A 20,803-nucleotide genomic window follows, 5' to 3' on the forward strand; every position below is an offset into this window, starting at 1 on the left:
CCTAACCGAAACAGATATCGCCACCGTCCCTACTATTCTCCTGTCCACCCAGTTCACATGGCTCCGCACCATCACTAGGCGACTCCCATTAATGCAGTGTCCTCTTGATGCACCAATATTTAACAGACCTCAGTTAGTCCATCATCTTCAACTCAACCCGGCTTTGGCATTTCAAAGACCTCAGGTTTAGGAAAGACAATCTCCCATTATCTTCTTCTTCCACATTCCAATACAGGGAAAATGATCAGCCCAAAGCACTTGATCAAGATTGCGAGAAAATGGCAGAGAGTAGCTGCCATGAGAAGGAAAAGGATCTCATTTCCACAAGTTGACGGAGACGATGAATTGCTAGCTCATAGAGGACATTTTGTTGTCTACTCAATCGACCGAAAGCGGTTTGTGTTTCCGATGAGGTTCTTGAACAACCGTGTTGTTCAAGAGCTGTTCAGATTAGCTGAGGAAGAGTTCGGGCTGCCAAGCAATGGACCGATCACTTTGCCGTGCGATGCCATGTTCATTGACTATGCAGTTTCGATGATCCAGCGGCATGCCAATGTGGAAATCGAGGAGGCTCTCCTCACGTCTATTCCAACCAACACATGCTCACTCTCTTACTCCCTCCAGCAGATTCACACTGGACAACAATCGCTTATTTGTAGTCATTGAAGCTTCGTATTTATGTTTCTGCCTTTCTGCTTTTGAGGCTTTTAGAGTGTACATAATTGAGAGAATTGCATGAAAATTGCAGTTCATACGCAATTAATGAGCCCAAAGTACCATTTGTCACTTTTAGATTTTCAGAATTACCTTCAATGTACAATGCCCCACTTATTGAGACATACATTCCTTCTATGTGCCACTTTTTCTTTAGCTCTATATACACATTGAACGTCATTGATGACTTTTCCCGTGGCAAAAGAACAGCGTAAGTGTCAAAACTTGGTAGAAGGATTTTTAAGTGCCAAAAGTTACGAAATATACACTTAAATATTACTTCTTCTTTTTTAAATTGGGACATCTAAGTGTCAAGTCCGGTGATTCTAGAAGGAAATCCAACATGGCAATTTTTTAATAATATAACTCGCCTATATGACTCACCAAAGAGCTGAGTTAGTAAAGAAAAGTCAAAATGACATCGTGTTGCCTATTTCTTGAATTTTAATATAAATATTGATTAAATTAAAATATTAATTATTATTTAAAAAAAAAAAAAAAAAAAAAAAAGAGGCAAAAGGTGAGAGTGCCACCTCCCATTGTCGCTGGGAAGGGCTAGCGATGGCAAGGCAAGGGTCGATTGGGATTGCTGGGCCTTGGCCAAGGGTCGTGACTCAGATAAACCAGTGGTGAGAGCCTGCAAGCTCTTGCCCAGATCTAAGGCGAGAGTCGCTGACCCTCGCTCGATTGGGCTAAGGGCGCCACAAGCACTAGCTGAACCAGAGCTCGGTGACCCTTGTTGACCCTCCTCCCATCGTCGCCGGTCCTTCTCAATGATGAGAGGAGCTAGCGACAAGGGCTTGCACAGCCCTCGCCTAATGCCTGCAACTCCTCTTTCTTCATTTTTTTCAATAATTTAGTTTTAAATCTAGTTTAATTAATATTTTTATAAAAATTCAAACCAAGACAAAATGACGTCGTTTTTTGCTTATTTTGGCATGTCAGATGCAAAACGATGTTGTTTTTGGCTTCTCTAGCCACATCAACATACAAGACAATGTTGTTTTGCATTGGTCTCGCCAAAAATCACTGACTCAAACATTTTGGTCGATTTTCTTACCGTTGGCACTTAATTGATCTATTTTATTTCGATTTGATACTCAAATACACATTTCCTAACTTTTGGCACTTAAATATTCCCCGTGCTAAATTTTGGCACTCTATGAGTCCAGGTGTCCTTTTCCCATTAAGAATAGGTTGTGTTATAACTGCATGAACTAGATAATTCTCTCTTTTTCTTTTATCCTTCTTTTCTTCTTACTTAAGAGAATTTCAATTCCAGTTTTGGTTCGATTTTCTGGTTCAGTACCTCCTAACACTCTCACCACCCATATGAATGTCGTAATAAACGTTATGCAAATTGCACATCATAAACAGCCTATGAGAAAGGCAGTTGATCCTTTAGATGCTAAAAGCAGACATGATCGGCATGTTAAAGAAAAATCAATCTATCTGGCATCTCACGCTCTTGTTCCTACACTCTCTTTATGCCATGCCTAGGCACCACAAAGCACCAGAAATGCCGCCTTTCAGTGCAACCAACTCCATCAAATTTCATGTCTTGTGCTTAAATCATCATTTTTTTTTTTATGATCAAGGAAACCCCGTAAGCCGACAGCCGGCAAGAAGAACCTAGGGGTAACATGGGGAAACCGCCACCCCACGCCACCGGTAAGTCACCAAATAACTCCACCAGTCTCTTTGCGTTGCAAGGGATTCGAACTCCTCACCTCTCTCGCAAAGGATCACAGAAGTCTACCTAGCGGAGCCACCACGGCCGGTGGTCTCATGCCTAGCGGAACCACCACGGCCAGTGATCTTGTGCCTAAATCATCGTTCATCGCCGGATACTTCACAATGCGAAAAGTTTCTCGAGACAACTAAGAACGGTGGAGCGAATTACTATTTCGAACGTGAGAGTCGCTTGCCTAAGGCCCATTCTCGTGCCCCTCAACTTTCCTCGTCAACTAGATTTATCAAAAACCAATCCAAACTGCGGTAAATCCAAAAAAAAGGACCGGTCCAAACAATTAAAGAACCAATAAAAAAAATCGGCATGAAATCCTATGAACGAAAATCACAGTTACCGGTCCCCGTCCTCTCCCATCAAGAAATGTAAACTCCTCACCATATTGCTTTGCCACCGATTAAAAACCAGTCGCATGCATTACGAATCACGGTAACCTTGACAACATCACACGAAACAAATAATCGCGGATTCCTCTTCCGACCGCGAACCGCATTGACTACAGGTAATGAAACTCACGAGGGCATTCGCAATCATCGGACATGCAAAGCGATCGACGGAAAGCGAGATTCGACGAAGACTGTACCTTGATCGATTGCGGCAGATGTCGAGCTCAAGAGAAGGCGAGTCGTGCTATGTTCCCGTCGCCTTTTCAAAACCACCTGAAGATCCCGCCTTTGGGCTCGCCACGCGTCGATGCCGGGTTGGACTGTTCTCGAAGGCCGAGGGGGCATCGACCGCTTGATCTCTGGCCTCGCGAGTTTGAACGGCCTCGATGATGGAGGTGAAAATTCAATTTCGGATCTGGATGGACCTGCGGGGGATGATTGCTCTATGCTCTGAAGCTCAAGCCAGGCTCGGATATATGCGGCACAAGTGCTTTCAAAATTTGGGCCCAGTCCAAGTAACTGAGCCCAAAGTATTTGTGGGCTTGATCGTGTCTACAGGTGGCAAAGGCCCAACCCGATTCGTGTGTTGATTTAACTGTCGTGTTTGTAAACATTTCAGTCCTTGGTTGATTTTGGGAATTTTAAAGGTGATTGTTTTTGCCTTTTTTTTTTTTTTAATATCAGGGGAAACAATGGAGTCATATAGATTGGGTAAATGGGAAGGTGAGGCTCGAACCAATTTACAAAATCTTCCATAGATACAATAAGTACGGAAAATCTCACCCTATTATCTATGAGATTGCAAATTGAAACATTGCCATTTGCTGATCAATTTGTGATTTAGGTATTCAATATCTCATTTAGAGAAACTTTTTAACTTTTGCATGACGATGGAGACGATGGACTATCGTGATGGGCTCATGCATCTATGGATAACTTAAATCCTAGTCACAAATATTCCCCAATGGGTATGTGATCCTTATGGTAACTCTCTGAAGGAATTAAAAAAAAGGTAATAGAAACAATAGGTATAAGCAAATCAAAATGTAATTCCATCATATGAGGGCCAATTTTAGATCAATAGCATTCATTTATCTTAAAAAGCTAACAACCATTTGGATGAATTGATATAAGAAAAGAAGTCGACATTAGACAACTAACAACTCCAATAGTCCAAAAGCCGAGGAAACAAAGTTATAAGCCCAAACCAAATTGTCAATTCATCGGTAACAATGAAAAACTCTTCCAAACTCTCACTTAAATAATCATTTCCCATGGGGCCACCGAGCAACGGGAAAAACATATGCCGAAGGTATTTGATGAGAATTAGATCGATTTCGAAAGTAAGATCCATACACATCGCCCGGACAATTCAGTACACGACACTACGAAAGCTAAAGACAAATCCATCGTCACAGCACGCGCTATAAACAATACACACGTCCAATCTCACTATCTTCATTTCTTTCGTGTAGTGACAATAGATACGATCAAGACGCATCGAGGGAAACATGAACCCAACGAGGGGCCACGGGACCGTCGGGGGCCTCGGATTCACTCCATGTTTGGCACGTGAGAACATCAAGGCCTTGTCAGATTCTGTCGCTGGACGGCAAAGCCTCGGGCATTGGCATAATCCTTTGGTTCGAGTTATGGAGGGAGGCCCTACGCTGTTGTCAGGCTTGAAAGCGAGTTCCCATTTCATACGCGGCAGCCTACGTAGACTCACGGTTTCGCCTAGGTTCTGGTTCGGACGCTGACTGAACGAACGGTGCATGCCCATTATTGACTGAACGACGGGCACTAGAAAACCCTGGAAGAAGTACAGACGTCGAGCCGGTCTCTCCAATAAATGCGAGTGGCCAGTGGTGTCGGTGGTGAGAACGGATGTTCTTTTTTTTTTTTTTTTTTGGGTCAAAGAGAATGGATGTTCAAAAAGTTATAATATTATTTTATGAAGGTTAATTTAGACATAAATCTTTTAATTATGTCAATCTAATCTTAAATATTTCGATCACTTATCAATTTATTTGTAAACTTTCTAATTGTGTTATTTTAGTCGTAAATCTTTTGACGATTTGTCAATTTAATTTTAAACTTTTCTTTTTGTGTCAAATTAATCTTACATCTTTTGATTTTTTTTTTAATTTAGTCCTGAGTATATTATTTTGATATTTGGCTGGAATGACTATATTGACAAATGGTCAAAATATTTAAAACTAACTGATATAATTAAAAATTTTAATGTTTAATTGACGTTTGTAAAATAGATTTAATACTTTTTGGATAGCTCTCTCGTTAATGGTGTGTTGTAATCAAATCAAACATTTAGGGGGTGCATGACAACCTTCTATTTTTGTTCCATAAATAATATTTCTATTCCGACTTTATTCTAATAGAAATTGTTTGATAAAATTATTCATTGTTACATTTCCGAAATAGATTTTTGTTCTATAAATTATTTCAGAAATAGGTTTAAAATAAATCGGAAGTAAAAATTTTCTATTTCTTTATTTCTAGAATAGAAATGAAAAATAAAAATTATTCTTATTGTTTGTCCTTGCTATGAACCGGCCCTCCATCCGTCACCATCGACCACCGTCCATCTCATTGTCGGGCCGCGCCACGGCCGTTGGCTGCCACTGTCGGTTGCCGGTCGCTCGCCACCGTCGTCGATCCTTTGCCCATCAATTGAAGGTCGCCGCCCGCCGTCACCGATCGCCGGTCCACTACTTTTGTTCGAAAAGAAGAAATTTTGTGTATTTATTAAATGAATTTCTATTTTTAAAGTATAAATTTAATATCGTTATCAAACGAGTATTTTTTCTTAGAAACTCATTTAGAAATAGAATTAGAAAAATCAATTTCTTACCAAAATGGTTATCATTCGCGCCCTTAACTTCTCATTTGGTCATATGTTTTTTAAATTCGATTGTTTTGTAATAAAAGTGAAGAATTATTACAATGCATGTGAATGCCGTGGTCGCACCTCTTTTTTGTCTATTTAAAAGTGAGGCCGTATCACTTAGCCGTTCGAATATGGATGGGATGGCTTTATGATGATTAGATGGAAAGGTCGTCTGTCGTGGACACCAAAAGCATGATGAGAAAAATAAGGGGCAAGAGCGTGATGTAAAGTGAAATAGTGGGGCGCCTTTTCAATTACTTTATGGCATAACGGTGGATGCTGCCTCTCTTCATTAACGATGATTGGGAGACTAGTCAAACTATACTTCACATTTAATGAATTTCGTCCTACAACGCCGACAGATATGCTTCAGTGCTAAGAAGATCCGTCCAAAAAAACTCTTAACCTATTACACGATAATTAATTTAGTCCGAAATCTTTTAATTATATCGATTTAATCTTAAATTTTTGAAGATTTACCAATTTAATTCCTAACATTTTAATTGTATTAATTTAATTATAAATCTTTCAATGATTTGCTAATTTGATGATTTGTCGATATATTTATTTCACACAACTATGGAAATAATAGATTTATGGCTAGAATGGCAAATTCTAAAAGATCATGACTAACTTGGAGAATCATCAAATGATTTAAAACAAGATTGGTATAATTGAAATATTCATGATAAAATTGGCTGTCGTACAATAGATTTGAAACTTTTTAAACAATTATCTTGTCCATTGTCTTGTCCTCCATTTCTTTAATTGGTCTTTCATCTTCGATATTGAAGAAAGGGATTCTAGGGATAGACTATTGGGGACGACATTTCGTACTAGCAAAGTCCAAATCAATAGGTTTATGAGAAGCGTAAGTTATGATCAGTGGTTACTTATCAAATTTTCCCTTGAACTAGACTTTCGAGTATCTTTAAAGTTATATAAGACTATTAAGAGTGTCGAACCTATAGAGAATTTGCAACATTATTCAAAAGACATAAAGAAATCAATTAAAATCAACACGAGTAAAGAATAATTCAAAATTAAAGCGAGATGTGCAAAAGTGTCGCAACAAAAATCCTAAATCGAAATAGCAAGGCTAATTCAACCTATCTCTCTCTCTCTCTCCATTCACGAAGGATTTCAACTTTCTATTTTTATATCTAGATTTATCTTGGAATATTGGTGATTCTAAGATGACTGTAAAAGTTATTTGCATATATATTGGCTTAACTTGATCAAAAGCAATATTGGTTTAATTTATTATAACTATCATATAATGTAATTGAAAATGAAATGGATCCTAATCGCATTTATGATGTAATTTATTATATCCAATACAATATGTGTTGTTCTAAGAGGTTCCTCAGTATATTTTTCGACCTGTATTTTCACTTTGGATTTCATTAAATGAAAAATCCGTTGAATGTCAATTCAATTAATTAAAGCCAAATGGTCATATGCTTCGGCTTTAATTACTTACAATGAATCGATTTATGAAAGAATAAAGCTCACGTGAAGTGTTATGATTCTTTGTAATAATTTAGAGAGAGAGAGAGATAAATGTGACTAGAATTACAAGAGCGACCACAAGCCAATCTCCAAGATCTACGTGGCACTACATTGATTTTGTTAAATCTGCAGGAGGTTTCGAAAATTACTTTTAAGATAATATCCAATTTGAGTAAAAAAGCGGTCGAAATCCATTACACACACGGTAGTAGCCAGAAAAAAAAATCAAATAGGCTTAAAATTTGTATTTTTCCAAGTAATATCAAAGCCTTCTTATAATTAAAAAAAAGAAAAAAAGAAAAAGAAAAATCATTCGGAATATAAGAATAGTGGAGCTACTTGGCAGGCGAGGTCGGCTACAGCAATGAATGTCCATCAAAAGTCGCTAAAACGAGGGAGGTTTTCGTGAACAACTTTACGACCCGTGCCAAAACGTAATCAATCGCGAAGATATGGCCACGGGCGGGGTCCCACCCAACCCAACCCCTCCAACGTGCGGCGATTAACGTTACGCAATGGATGACATCCAGTATCCACCCCTTAATGCCCGACCTACTCCGACGGGGATGAGCTTATCCCGGAAAATCTCGGGTTCAGCGCAGCCGCGTAACCGAACACGCCCTCATCTTTTTTCTTTCTAGCTACGATTACGAACACATGGACGAACGTAGATTCTGGAAGCACCCGCGGAAGGCTGTCCCTTTGACCGACGAGGTGGTGGTCGGCGCGCGCGCGTGTGGCGGGTCCGTGAATCGTGCGTCACGTGTCGCCGTGGCTCGACGTTGAATTTCCGGTCAGCCCCCCCGTCCCGCCGTTTGATTGGTCAGGTTTCCCCTCTCTCTCACTCTCTCTCTCTCTCTCTCTCTCACTCTATCGCCTAAATGAATTAAAGAATAATTTCGACCAGAAAAATGACTAAAGAAAAGGGTATTACAGATGGATGCTACAAACGACTGCCCCCGCATTTAAATAGGAATATGTTGCAACTTCCGATGGACCGACTAACTCGTCGAATACTCCGATCCCACCCCCACCAAAAAAAAAAAAAAAAGAAGTTCGTGGAATAAGTAATATGGTTATTTTAAAAATTGAACATTTCTCCATTGAGCATATCTTGACGCTTTCCACTGACGATACCCATTGCGAATGATCTTCGTCGATATACATCGAATCGATTGTAAAGTAAAATAAATAAATAAAAACTATTCCACATATCATCTTTTCATTGTATTAGTTTGATATTTTTTAATGAACTTTTCATCATTTGCAATTACTTTAGAGACCCTTTAAAAAAACAATCATTCTTCTCATGACCTGATCATATAGGGACATTAAAGAAATTTATGGATTTATACAAAATTAACTGTATGAGGTGTGATTATAAAAGAGAGGAAGAAGTCAAGCTGCAAGAAAAATGCTTTTTAGGACGAGCAATGATAAATTCACTAAGACTGGTCTACAAAATTTGATTTACTAACCGATATGCATTTTGTCATATCGCAAGTGGCTTTTAAACTAATAGCTTATATTATTCAATACTATTCAATAGTCAATAACAATCCGACACCTCGTTTAATAAATTGATTTTGTAAACTTATTTATGAATACATAGAGTTTCCAATTTAGAATTTTGAGGAAAGGGTCGCGTGGAAACTTGGTAATAGTCACCACTCGTGATTTGTTAAAAACTTAATTACATATTTTGCGGAATTTGTTGGCAACTTAATCGAATGGCTTTTATGAAAGAAAGTTTCTAAGATTATTCATAAGGAAGATTCATCAGCTTCGTGAGAAATTTCCAACATCAAAATCAACACGGGATCAACATATCTTGTCATCCGCCGTTGTTTTTATCTATGTTTTCCATCAATGCTATCAAGTGTACTCCAAGGAGGATGTTTGGGACGATTTCTTGTATGTGGATGAAATCCTAGACCTAATGGCTTTTATAGGAGGAAATTTGTAAGATCATCCATAAGGACGATTCATCAACTTCGTGAGAAATTTCCAACGTCGAAATCAACGTGGAATTGACAAATCTCTTCATTCGCCGTTGTTTTTTTCCTATGTTTTCCATTGTGTACTCGGTTTGGGACGACTTCTCGCGTGTAGATGAAGTCCTGGACCTAATGACAATGCCCATCATGCACGGAGAGTCCTCGTGAAGCTCATGCCATGTTACGTCGAACATCATCGAAAAGGACATGTTATTGAAGATAAAAAGGGCAAGTAACCAGTCTAATTTTCTTGCCTAATCTTAGGTTTACAGATCAAGCATGTCTCGGTTATTGATCGCGTGGATTGTGCACTTGTACAATGTCATTCGCCGCTCAAGATTAGATTGATCGAAATGGATCAAAAATGTATTTATTAACCCATATTTAATTAATTGAATTGTTATATGATTTAGGTATATTCAATAATGGGTCATAATTGGATTTTGAATTATCAAATTGGGTCAAAACATTTTCGATACAATATGATCCATATGTTTGACGGATCTACTTGGGATCATTAGATTCAAGTAAGAATTTGCCACGTAAAGGTGTAGTATGCAACCACTGGGGGTTCGCCCCAGTGGCCACTTTTCCACTTGGAAGGGGGAGGTGAGGGGTTCAAATCCCCACATTCTCATGAGGGATTGGGATGGTGACGATTTCATTTCAGGAGTGGGTTTCGACTCCCACGCTCTGCAAAGAAGCAGGGCAAAAGTCTGAGAGTGAATGTTAGAATAAGATCGACAAAAAAAAAAAAAGGTCTAGTATGCAGTTTGGCCATTTTCACTACTGGCGATGGAATCGTTTTTTTAGAATATACAACAGCCTTTATCACTTGTTTGATGAATACATGTAAATGCAAGTTTTTGCGCCCTATTTCAATTTTTTTTTCCTTTTGATATGGCCGGGTCAATACATTCACTTATTTAAAGTAGGCCGCATCATGATAAATGCATTCGTATTATCGAGTGTGATATTGCTATTCCAAAGCCATAGAGAGGGCGACAATCGACCTTCGGAAGAAACGACCCTGCTTGAGACAATGTCTAATTGAAGGAAAAAAAGAATTAAAACATTTGCTTATTTAAAATGAGCCGCACCATGATAAATGCATTTGTATTCTCATGTGTGAATTCACTGTTCCACAGCCATAGAGATGGCCAAAATCGACCTTCTTAAGAAATGATCCCGCTTAAGACAATATTTATTTGAAGAAAAAAAAAGAATCAACACATTCACTTATTTAAAATAGGGACAATGTCTATTTGAAGGGAAAAAAGAATTAAAATAGGCTGCACCATGATAAAAGCATTCATATCCAAAGCTAAAAGAGGGCCAAAATCAACCTTTTAAGAAACGATTACATTCGAGACGATGTCTATTTAAAGGAAAAAAAAGAATCATTACGTGCGTATGATGTGTATAATGATTGACAAAATTATTATGCAACCGTGGCTTATTTAAAACCGATAATACAGTGTGTCTTTTCTAAACCCAAAAGATTAGAGTCCCTAATTCAAAGATTTAGCATTATGCAGAAGGTTTGTTTATATGGTGACGAGCTAATGCCAGGGAGAGAATGATATGTAGTAAAAGGTCAATATATATGTTATATCCAACCTTGAAATTTGGGCTCCGTCGCTTAAAATTACTATCATGCCCTGGTCCAACTAAGCGAAAAAAGTCAAGGGGTGACGGTGACTTTCTGCAACTTTGAGATCGCAACTCCATATTTTTAGGACATTCGAGGTCGAGTAAAACAGAAGATGGGGGAAACGGTTCCCTCCAACATCTCGTTAGAACTTAGAAGTGTTAATAACGAAAAATACATTTAATAAGAAAATATATTACGGTCCATGCTAATTTAAAAACCACGTCGACACACACTTTTTTCTTTTCATTTATTTAAAGTTTGATCGATAAATTTATGTGTTAATCGAACTCAACAAGATGAGATCATCAAAAGACTATTCAATATAAGAAAAGGTTGTCCCACTCCCTTGCAATATTTTTTATATCCAACCTACACCACTGGAAAGTTACCTGCATACTTTTTTTAATGTAAATCGCTTAACTCTATACCAAATAGACGATGCATCTACCGGTATGAATTGAATTAAAGGGCAATCAACATTGGGGCGAGGTAATTACTAGAACTAATCATTCGATTAATTTAAGGAAGAGGCCTTCATCGGATGCGCCATTCGAGCTGCTCTCTCGATGCAATATTACAGATCGGATGGTAATGCGTCGAACTGAGATCTTGGAGAACTTCCACAGAAACGGCTGTCGAGATGAAAATGGAAATGAAATGAAAATGTTGGATCAGATGGAAGAACATTAAAGAAGCCAAAAGTCAATGGCGTGTGAGGAAGCCGGCCTTGAAGCTTCCGCTCCCTCTCTTGGACTACAATTAATCCATCGCGGGCAGTCTCCTTTTTCCAATTTCGCTTCTTCCCCTTCATATATTTCTCTCCTCCATTCCTCTCCCTCCCTCCCCTGTCTCTCTCTCTCTCTCTTCTCGAGTCGAAAGCGATTTTTATAAAAGGAGATTCGTATTCCCCAATTCCTAGTTTATCTCCCTCTCCTACCCGTCTCTCGAAATCTTTCCATTCCCCAAGAGCAACCTAGACAGGGAGGGAGACAGAGAGAGAAGGCGGGAGAGAGAGACAGAGAGAGAGAGAGAAGAGAGAAGAACGTACAGGAAGACAGCTCTGCTCTGCGAACGCCTCTCTCTCTCTCGCGCAGCCACTCGAGCTCCCAGGCCCCTCTCCCGGCCCCGCCCCTGCTCCTACGTGGTCGGCAGTGGCCTCGCCTTCGTCTCCGAGGTGGTTGTCGTAGCTGCGTCCGGCCACCAAACTCATTCCCCTGCCTCTTTCCTTCTCCCCTGTTTCTCGAACGTTTTAATTCCCAGATCCGTACGCCTCTCGCCTTCCGCCGTTTGTATAAACCCTCCGTCAAAATCCTTCCTTTCCGTTCCCAATCGTCTTGGAATCGTCGAAAACTAAAACCCAATACGAGTCCCCGTCCGCCATGGCCTCCGGCGCGTCGTCCAGCCCCGCCGCCGCCACCCCCGCCGGCGTCCAGATCCACCAGTCCCGGAGGCTGCCCGATTTCCTCCAGAGCGTGAACTTGAAGTACGTCAAGCTGGGGTATCATTACCTGATGACCCATTTCTTGACCCTCCTGCTCGTGCCTTCCATGGCCGTCATCATCGTCCAGGCTTCGCAGATGAACCCGGAGGAGATTAACCAATTGTGGCTCCACCTCAAGTACAACCTCGTGAGCGTCATCATTTGCTCTGCTTTCCTCGTCTTCGGATCCACCGTCTACATTATGTCGCGACCCAGATCCGTTTACTTGGTCGACTACTCCTGTTACAAGCCCCCGGAGCATCTGCAAGTGAAGTTTCATCAGTTCATGGAGCACTCGAAGCTCACCGGCGATTTCGACGAGTCGTCGCTTGAGTTCCAGAGGAAGATTCTCGCGAGATCAGGGCTTGGGGAGGAGACTTACGTGCCCGAGGCAATGCACTACCTTCCGCCGAGGCCGTCTATGGCGGCCGCGAGGGAAGAATCAGAGCAGGTGATGTATGGTGCTCTGGATAATCTGTTTGCTAATACTAATGTTAAGCCCAAGGACATTGGGATTCTTGTTGTGAACTGTAGCTTGTTTAATCCCACACCTTCGCTGTCTGCTATGATTGTCAATAAGTACAAGCTGAGGGGCAATATCAAGAGCTTCAATTTGGGGGGGATGGGGTGTAGCGCCGGTGTCATAGCTGTTGATCTTGCTAAGGACATGTTACAAGTTCATAGGAACACTTATGCTGTGGTTGTGAGCACCGAGAACATTACTCAAAATTGGTATTTTGGGAACAAGAAGTCGATGTTGATTCCGAATTGTCTGTTTAGAGTCGGGGGAGCTGCGGTTTTATTGTCCAACAAGTCATCTGATAGGAGGAGGGCTAAGTACAAGCTTGTCCATGTGGTTCGGACACATCGTGGGGCTGATGATAAGGCGTTTAGGTGTGTATATCAGGAGCAGGATGATGTGGGCAAAACCGGAGTTTCACTATCAAAGGATCTGATGGCAATTGCCGGCGGGGCACTTAAGACTAACATCACTACATTGGGCCCTCTTGTTTTGCCGATCAGCGAGCAACTCCTATTTTTTGCTACCTTGGTAGCTAAGAAGTTCTTTAATGCTAAAGTCAAGCCGTACATTCCGGATTTTAAGCTCGCTTTTGATCATTTCTGTATACATGCTGGTGGGAGGGCTGTGATTGATGAGCTGGAGAAGAATCTGCAGCTCCTTCCGAGTCACGTTGAAGCTTCTAGAATGGCCTTACACCGGTTTGGTAACACTTCGTCGAGCTCGATCTGGTACGAGCTGGCTTACACGGAAGCCAAGGGGAGGATGCGAAGGGGAAACCGTGTTTGGCAAATTGCTTTTGGAAGTGGTTTCAAATGTAACAGTGCAGTGTGGCAGGCACTCCGGAACGTGACTCCTTCACCCAGTAGTCCCTGGGAAGATTGCATTCACAAGTATCCAGTGCAGTTAATGCTATAACTGCTAGAAACATATCGGTTAGCGGATTCCTAGTTTACGCTGAGGATACCATTGAAGGGTTAGCTAGAAAAAGTATCTAGACCTGTCTTTACTGCGTCGAGAGTCTAATTTATCCAGTTTGTGTATGTGTTGTTTAGGCTCAAAAGTCTCTACCGGTTTTTTTTTTTTTTTTTTTTGGTTTCTTTTGCTCTGGGTGTCTGAACAGTTTGGAATCTTGAATGCTTTCCCCTGTAGTTTGATATTGTGATACTGAGGAACTTGTTCTTGTACTTTAATCAGTGTACTTAATCACTTTTTAGAAACCTTCAGCCCCTGGGATTTGGATCTTTTTTGTTAAAAATCATTGCATGATCTGATGCTTGGGGCGGATGGAATTGTATATTTTTTTTCCCCTGGTTACCATGACATCGTGGGATTCATTGGATTAATTGATATCTGTGGAGAACAATCATCTATGACATTCTAAACCTAACTGAGCACGTGGGATTGGCTTGCTAAAGGGGATCCGTGAATCTCTTGTGAAGGATGTAACATAGCTGCGTCTGGATATTGTCTTCCTCAAACTGTATATACGTTAGCACTTGAACTAACTAAGCTGATTGAGGGGAGGGGTTGCCCTCGATTTTGGCGATTGGTACCTAACTTCTCTCTGATCAAGGCCGGATTTGGTCTGCATCTGTTCTCTCTGAAATGGTCTAATCTTGGCTTTAAAATTGATGACATAAGGATCTCACCCCAAGTCATTCGCAGTACGTTACTGGCAATCGCCGCGTGTTCTCAGCATGATTTCAACCACTGGGGTCTCTTTGCATGCCAAGTTTTTTGGTCTTTCTATTTTCTGGAGTTATTTGTTCTTACGGCTCAAATGAAACTTGGCAATGGCAATCACTGTACATGCTTTTGCCAGTTTGATTGCACAAATGGAACAATCATGTATGGTGAATGCTTTACATTTCCACAGGATTCAAGAGGATGTGTTGAGTTATATGGCATTGGAAGATGGAAAGTATTGCAAGAGCAAGAGCTACGTTTTTTTTTTTTTTTTGGTCTTTTATCTATATATGGACCGAGGTGCACATGGTATTGTCTCGAGTATGGCATTAATATAAAATATCCTCTTGTACAGCCTGGCTGTCATTGTAGAGGGCAGGAAATTACCTGTATGTTGCTCTGTAGAAATTGTTAATAGTCTAAGAACATGCAATGGATCTCGGGGGATATGATTGAAATGTGGGTTGTCAATGAGGAGTTGTTCCTGTACATCTACATCTGAGTTAGAGATCAGGCTCAAGTTGGACTGTCCAGTGAGTGAGGTAAATAGTCAACGCAAATCTAAGCTGTCAACCACCATTCTTGTAAAACAAAGAAGAGAGAGAGCTATTCATCTGTCAACATAAGACTTCTGGAATTTTGAGTAGAAGAATTTGTTTGCACATTTTGAAGTGGCAAATAACATTTGTTTTTGCACGGTGAGCGGTCATTCTATACAGCAATCTGAATCTAGGGACGAGAGATTTTTTGCTTGGAACAATTGTACATACGAGGAGTAAGTCGAACTGAGCAAAGCACTAGCTGTAATGAGGCGTGTCTAGCTTCGATGTTTGCCAGTACGAAATTTCCTCGTTAAATTAGACATGCAAAGTCCACATCCGATGGGAAATGTCCCAAAGGAGGCTATTAATTGAAGTACAAACAAATTAGTCCTGCAATCTTCTCTGAGCCATCTGAATTCGGGGTTGAGTCACATGCATTTTCAAGAATATTGCTTCTGTGGTAAACTGCTGCAAATTTCAACTGGCTCTACACCAACCGGAAAGTGGTTCTGTTGAGAGATGCAATTTGTGTGAACGTTGCGCTGCATTAGCTCGGGGTGTTTTTGCATATGCTGATTGGGGATTTGAATGCATGAAATGATTTCCGGATATGTGCAGCCGCTTGATCGTGCAATTGTAATGTTAGCTCAACTGAACGGGCAAAGGAGTATGGGGGAGTTCATTGCCGTTGTGTCATGAGTTTTTGGTAGACGTACAACTTGTATTCATCAGTTGGAGCACATTTTTGTTCTGGAGTAGTGCAAGCACTAGCTTTACATTGTTTACCAGCAAAACAGTAATCATGCCATCCAAAAAAGCTGTGTGTGTCTGAAGTTATGCTTATGCCTCACTCTCATCATTAAAATTCATGATGATTTTAATCAGATGAATTGGTGGTTGGTTAGAAAGGACCTCTTTAAATTCGATTTGGTTTAGTTGTAGTTAGGTTTTGTGTTGTGTGTTGGTCTTCATTCCCGTTCTTGTTTTCTTGTAGCCGGCTTTAATGAAGTACAGATTAAATTCTTTTCCTTTCTTTCTTTTTCCCCCCCTTAGAAGATATCGTCTTGAACACGATCCCTTTAATTTGCAAATAAAAGCTTGTCTGATTATTTTCTTCATTAGGAAGGGTCCCATATGCACTGCTTTTCTTGGTCGAGAACTGTTGGCGCAGGGCTCTTTTTAACTATTTTAGTGGAGGGACATTGAGAATCTCTAAAAGGAATTTTTGAAGTGCTTTTTGGATTAGAAAAGTTAAGATGAAGTTGAGATCCTTTTCTTAATCCGTCTGTTTCTTGACGGAATGACACTCCATTTAATAAAAAACGGTGTTGAAGAACTCGTCCAAGAGGGAATAACCAGTAGACAGGGCAAAGCCAGCATATCTTTGCTCACTCTGTCAAATTCTCTCCAGGGTCCACATTGTTCATGAGAGAACAAACTTGACACGATGCTAAGGTTCAAACTTGAAGATTGTGTTCCTTGCCATTCTAGACCCGATTCGTAGATTTTGCTGATGCGTTGATTCTGTGGTTTCTGTTGCTGTATTATTAAGTGGAAGTAGCATGGTAAGAGAAATGGCTCTACACATGCTTTTTCTCTCAGTTATCACCCTTTGATTATGCTTCACCATTTTAATATGCAAACGGCTGGTGTAATGTGGACATGGCATGCAAAGAGCAAACTATTGCTGCAGACAAACGTTTGACATAGCACCAGTACAAAAACATTTTTTTGGGGGGGGGCAGAGAGAGAGGGGGTCTTGAATAGCTGAGTCCTAGCTTCTCCCATCTCCTTTCTGCAATTTAGCTACTCTGTCCTTTACTGCATCTTAAGGTACCTCAGGACCCCTGTACAATCCGCAGAGAGAAACCATTGTGAGCTTTTGCTGGAAATGGTGTGATAAGACACTGACTATGACAAATATCGAGACAGAATTTGCACAAAGGTTGCCGATAAAGACTTCATGCAAGGAGATTGCACTGGTTCATGTGTTTGTGCATCCCTCATGTATCATGCAAATTGAAAAGGTTAACTATGCGTAAAGTCCCTTTCAATTGCATGTGCAGCACATATAAAAGCATAAGGTTCTATTTTTTTCTTGTTTTTTTACCTGCACTGTCAGCTCAAATGCTGCTACTGTTCCCACCCGACTTGTAGTTTGGAACTGGAATGCGACCTGACTCGATTTGATCGAGATCCTCCACAAGTGCTTCATAGTGTCTCTTCACTTCATCGGCCGATTTTCCCTCCACAGCTCGGGCAACATTCTGCCAACGGTCCGGTGTGTCCTTGTCATACAGAGCCAGAGCCCTCTCAAACTGTTTGTTCTGGATAGGGGTCCAGGATGAGCCATGGTTCCTACTAAGTGAACTCGATGCCATATGAAATAGTAAAAGAGAAAGGGAGATTGAAAAAAAGAAAAGAAAAGAAATGTTTCAGCTGCTCAGGGCTAAGTTTAGAAGTGTAGCTGCTTTGATATTGCAAGAGAAAAATTGACGTAGTGCTCGCCTTTAAACAGCTGAAGGTGGCACTAGAATGGAGCCACTTGTCAAATGACTATTGCCTAGAAGGCAGGCCTCCTTTTGAGCCACCAGACGATTCGAAGTTACATAAAGAGCACAGAAAGATGAACATAATTTGGTTTTGATGAGAATAAAACAAAGGAGTGCTTGGATTCTCTGCGTCAAGCGGGATTCTCTCCGTTTCGCCTGTGTGGTTGGTGGCCTTACGATGAATAAAGCTTTGCATTTTCAAGATCATGCACAAGCTGGTTCTGCTTGTTCCCACTTTCTATAAGGAAAACACATGACGGCATCAACGAGTATTAGGTTGTTTATAGAGTTGTTTATAGAGCATACATTTGAGCGTGGCAAATGAGGTTCCTTGGGAGATAAACACTAATTAGGGAACAACAACTTCAAGTTTTCCACATAATTCTGGCTCTTCTGAAGAACCATGAATACGTGATCCACGTGTTTTCTGCATCAGTGACCAGGACAAAATCCAATCTCATCATGCATCATCTATCTCATCGTCTTGTAATTGCAGGCACAAGGAGGGAGGGGACTGGTGGCGAGAGGTGGTGATCACTGATCTCTGACACACCATCGCCCTCGCCAGCGAGTAAAAGAATAAAGCCAAGAAATCAAGTTCGCTCTTGTTTCGTATCATTGGAATTGGAGCTTCGGATGTTTGCTCCGGTACAAGACGACAGATCAAAAAAAGGCTGTGTTCGCTTGACGATAAGTTGTACCATGCAACCATTTATGATACCGCTTAACAACGTTGTCTTCTTTGAGCAGGCATGAGTGCTTTCAGCAGGTGCCCCTGGTTTTCCTCTCTATACTTGGAAATTGATGCATCGATGGATGCTTGTGCGTCAGTGCATAGGTGGCTGAGCTATCGTCCGTTTACGAGTTTTCGAGCCCATCTCAACCGTCGAGTTTTGAAAGGTCTCGACTGAAAACTCTTCACGACTTATTTGATCAGTCCGAACGAAAACGTTAAATTTGCTGAGAGGAAGCTGTGGGCAGGGAAAATTTTAGCTAGACCCGCGACAGCCGCCGAGCACCAACCAACTGCTCCTCAGCAAACCGGCGTCGTCTACTTCACATCCTATTTTTAGATGCCGCAAATATCAACATCAATCATGTTCCATCCCATCGCACACCTTGGACCGTCCCCCATCTATCTATCCATTTACGAGCTACGTCTAGCTAGAGGTGTCGCTCCTGTGGTCGAGTCATGTTATTCAAGAACGTAAACTTTCGCAGATACCATTCAACAGAAATCCTAAGTGGTCCTCATTAAGGCACCCGGAAAGAAAGAAAAGGAACGTATGAGGACGTCGTTATCACTCCACGGTGGTCCTCAAACCCTAGCGACTAGGAAGGTCCCCTGAAAGTGGGCGTGCGGTGGTCACCATGACAGTAGCCTGGTTTTCAAGAGCCGACCTTCGCAGACAATCCATCCATGGCATTTCCCTGAAGCGAAGCCCTTCAGTCCGGTCCTTTCATGGGTCAATGAAAGGGGAAGATGAACTGTGAATTCTCATCGGTTTAAAGAAGCCCAGGTGCACCACTCGATCAAGGTCCATTGAAAAGCGAAGCACTAGTATCAGATTCGAGGATAAGAGCCGACAAAGAGGTTTGACTCCCGGGATTTAGCAATCAGATGGACGGCTCCCGCACGTTATCTCGTGCTGATCATGGACTGGTTTCTTTTTCTTTTTTTTTTTGTTCTCGTTAGATTTTTAGCGATGCACGGTTTTATCCCGAAAAGGGTGTGAATAGTTTCGGTGAGAGGATGGAGAATATGAAAAAAGATGCTTTCGAGAGTTGGGTAACGTGTCGATTTCTCGTGAAATTTGTACGGGATGAATAGGGTGTATGGTCGTCTGATATATGGACTCTGGTAGCTTAGGCAAATAGGACAATTACTATCTCACATGTGTTGGATAATTCATTACTTTTTGTTTTGATTTTAGAGTGTGCTTGTTTTGCAAAAAACTGTGTAGAGGAAGATGTCTTTTGCGAAATCATTTCCAAAGAAGATAAGACTTTTGGGTATAACGTGAACATTTATAGAGACCCTCAATAGAAAATGCAAACTCCAATTTATCAACTTCCTCCAATGAAAGTAACGAAAAGTTCATGAAAGTTTAACTTAGCTTTGTACATGTTTTTATATTTTATTTAAGGTCATTTTAGGAAGGCAAAGATTCCACAAAAGTCATGGTTAACAACAATTCTCAGAACATGAGGTGCAAGTTCAGAGACACAGAGAAAAGACAGACCATATATTTTCCAGAGTTTTAGCCTGACAATTTCGGTAAATAGAATATTTTCGTTGATCAATTCATTTTCTGGCGTCCTAAATAGTTTGAGAACCCTTGTATAGGTGACAATCTAGCATTTGTGTCACACATTGGACGATTAGGCCCAAACCATCGCAGTCACTGGGCTGGGCTGTATCTACCCAAAGTGCCCTCTTTTCCTGTGGCTCTGTGGTTTGGACGCAGAACAGCGACACCAGCATCAAACCATCCACCGATTTCCCCGTTCCAAGATGATCTACATACCAAGCGAGCTTTATGCATCTAGTACTAGACAACCAATGACAGGTCGACCTACATGTCCGTGACGACGGGTCGAGCGGGATGATCACACATCATATCAGCTGATGAAGCGCTGCGACTCGGTAAACCGAATCCTGAAAAAGGCCGGAAATACCCGCGATTTGGAAATCAATGCCAAGATCGGACCTAGCCTTGGCCAGCGTGCGTGCCTCTCTCTTTCTACTCCATCATGATGCCATCATGAGACGCCAAAGAGATTTCCCACTAATGTCACCTTTGACTTCCCGTCCAAGCTCAAATGAGCACCATCATTTGGGGCCTATCCGATCCTACATTGTAGACCCCAAAAGTAGCAAGTGCCGTGCAGCAAGAGATCCCGACTTTCACGGTCAAGATCAGCATCCATGTCCAGACGGACCGAAGAAAATGGGTCATTATTGAAACTCGAGAGGACTCTTCAACAGGTTAGGTAGTCTCCATCAAGCTTTTTTCCAGCTGACACAGAAGTGATGATCATGCGCGCCGTCCTTCGGTAGAGTACCAAAGTACGCTAATTTTGAACCACATGATCATT

At 41.2% G+C, this 20,803-nt stretch overlaps 2 protein-coding genes across 2 annotated transcripts; one reads left to right on the forward strand and one right to left on the reverse strand.

The window, feature by feature from the left end:
- Positions 1-11,715: 11,715 nt before the first annotated feature.
- Positions 11,716-14,218, forward strand: LOC104418843 (3-ketoacyl-CoA synthase 4). The gene has a single exon (XM_010030300.3). The coding sequence runs from the start codon at positions 12,301-12,303 to the stop codon at positions 13,837-13,839; it is 1,539 nt and encodes a 512-aa protein (XP_010028602.2). The 5' UTR covers positions 11,716-12,300; the 3' UTR covers positions 13,840-14,218.
- Positions 14,219-16,885: 2,667 nt separating this feature from the next.
- On the reverse strand, positions 16,886-17,644 carry LOC120288051 (protein RADIALIS-like 3). Its single transcript, XM_039301332.1, has 2 exons — positions 17,263-17,644; positions 16,886-16,999 (listed from the first exon to the last, which is right to left on the reverse strand). The coding sequence occupies exon 1, from the start codon at positions 17,531-17,533 to the stop codon at positions 17,276-17,278; it is 258 nt and encodes an 85-aa protein (XP_039157266.1). The 5' UTR covers positions 17,534-17,644; the 3' UTR covers positions 16,886-16,999; positions 17,263-17,275.
- Between the last annotated feature and the right edge of the window lie 3,159 nt (positions 17,645-20,803).

The sequence above is a fragment of the Eucalyptus grandis genome, chromosome 9, assembly GCF_016545825.1.
Source record: "Eucalyptus grandis isolate ANBG69807.140 chromosome 9, ASM1654582v1, whole genome shotgun sequence".
Classification (NCBI taxonomy): Eukaryota; Viridiplantae; Streptophyta; class Magnoliopsida; order Myrtales; family Myrtaceae; genus Eucalyptus; species Eucalyptus grandis.

Bases quoted from the DNA above. Each gene is read 5' to 3' on its own strand.
- LOC104418843 (XM_010030300.3), top strand. From the start codon at position 12,301: ATGGCCTCCGGCGCGTCGTCCAGCCCCGCCGCCGCCACCCCCGCCGGC.
- LOC120288051 (XM_039301332.1), bottom strand. From the start codon at position 17,533: ATGGCATCGAGTTCACTTAGTAGGAACCATGGCTCATCCTGGACCCCT.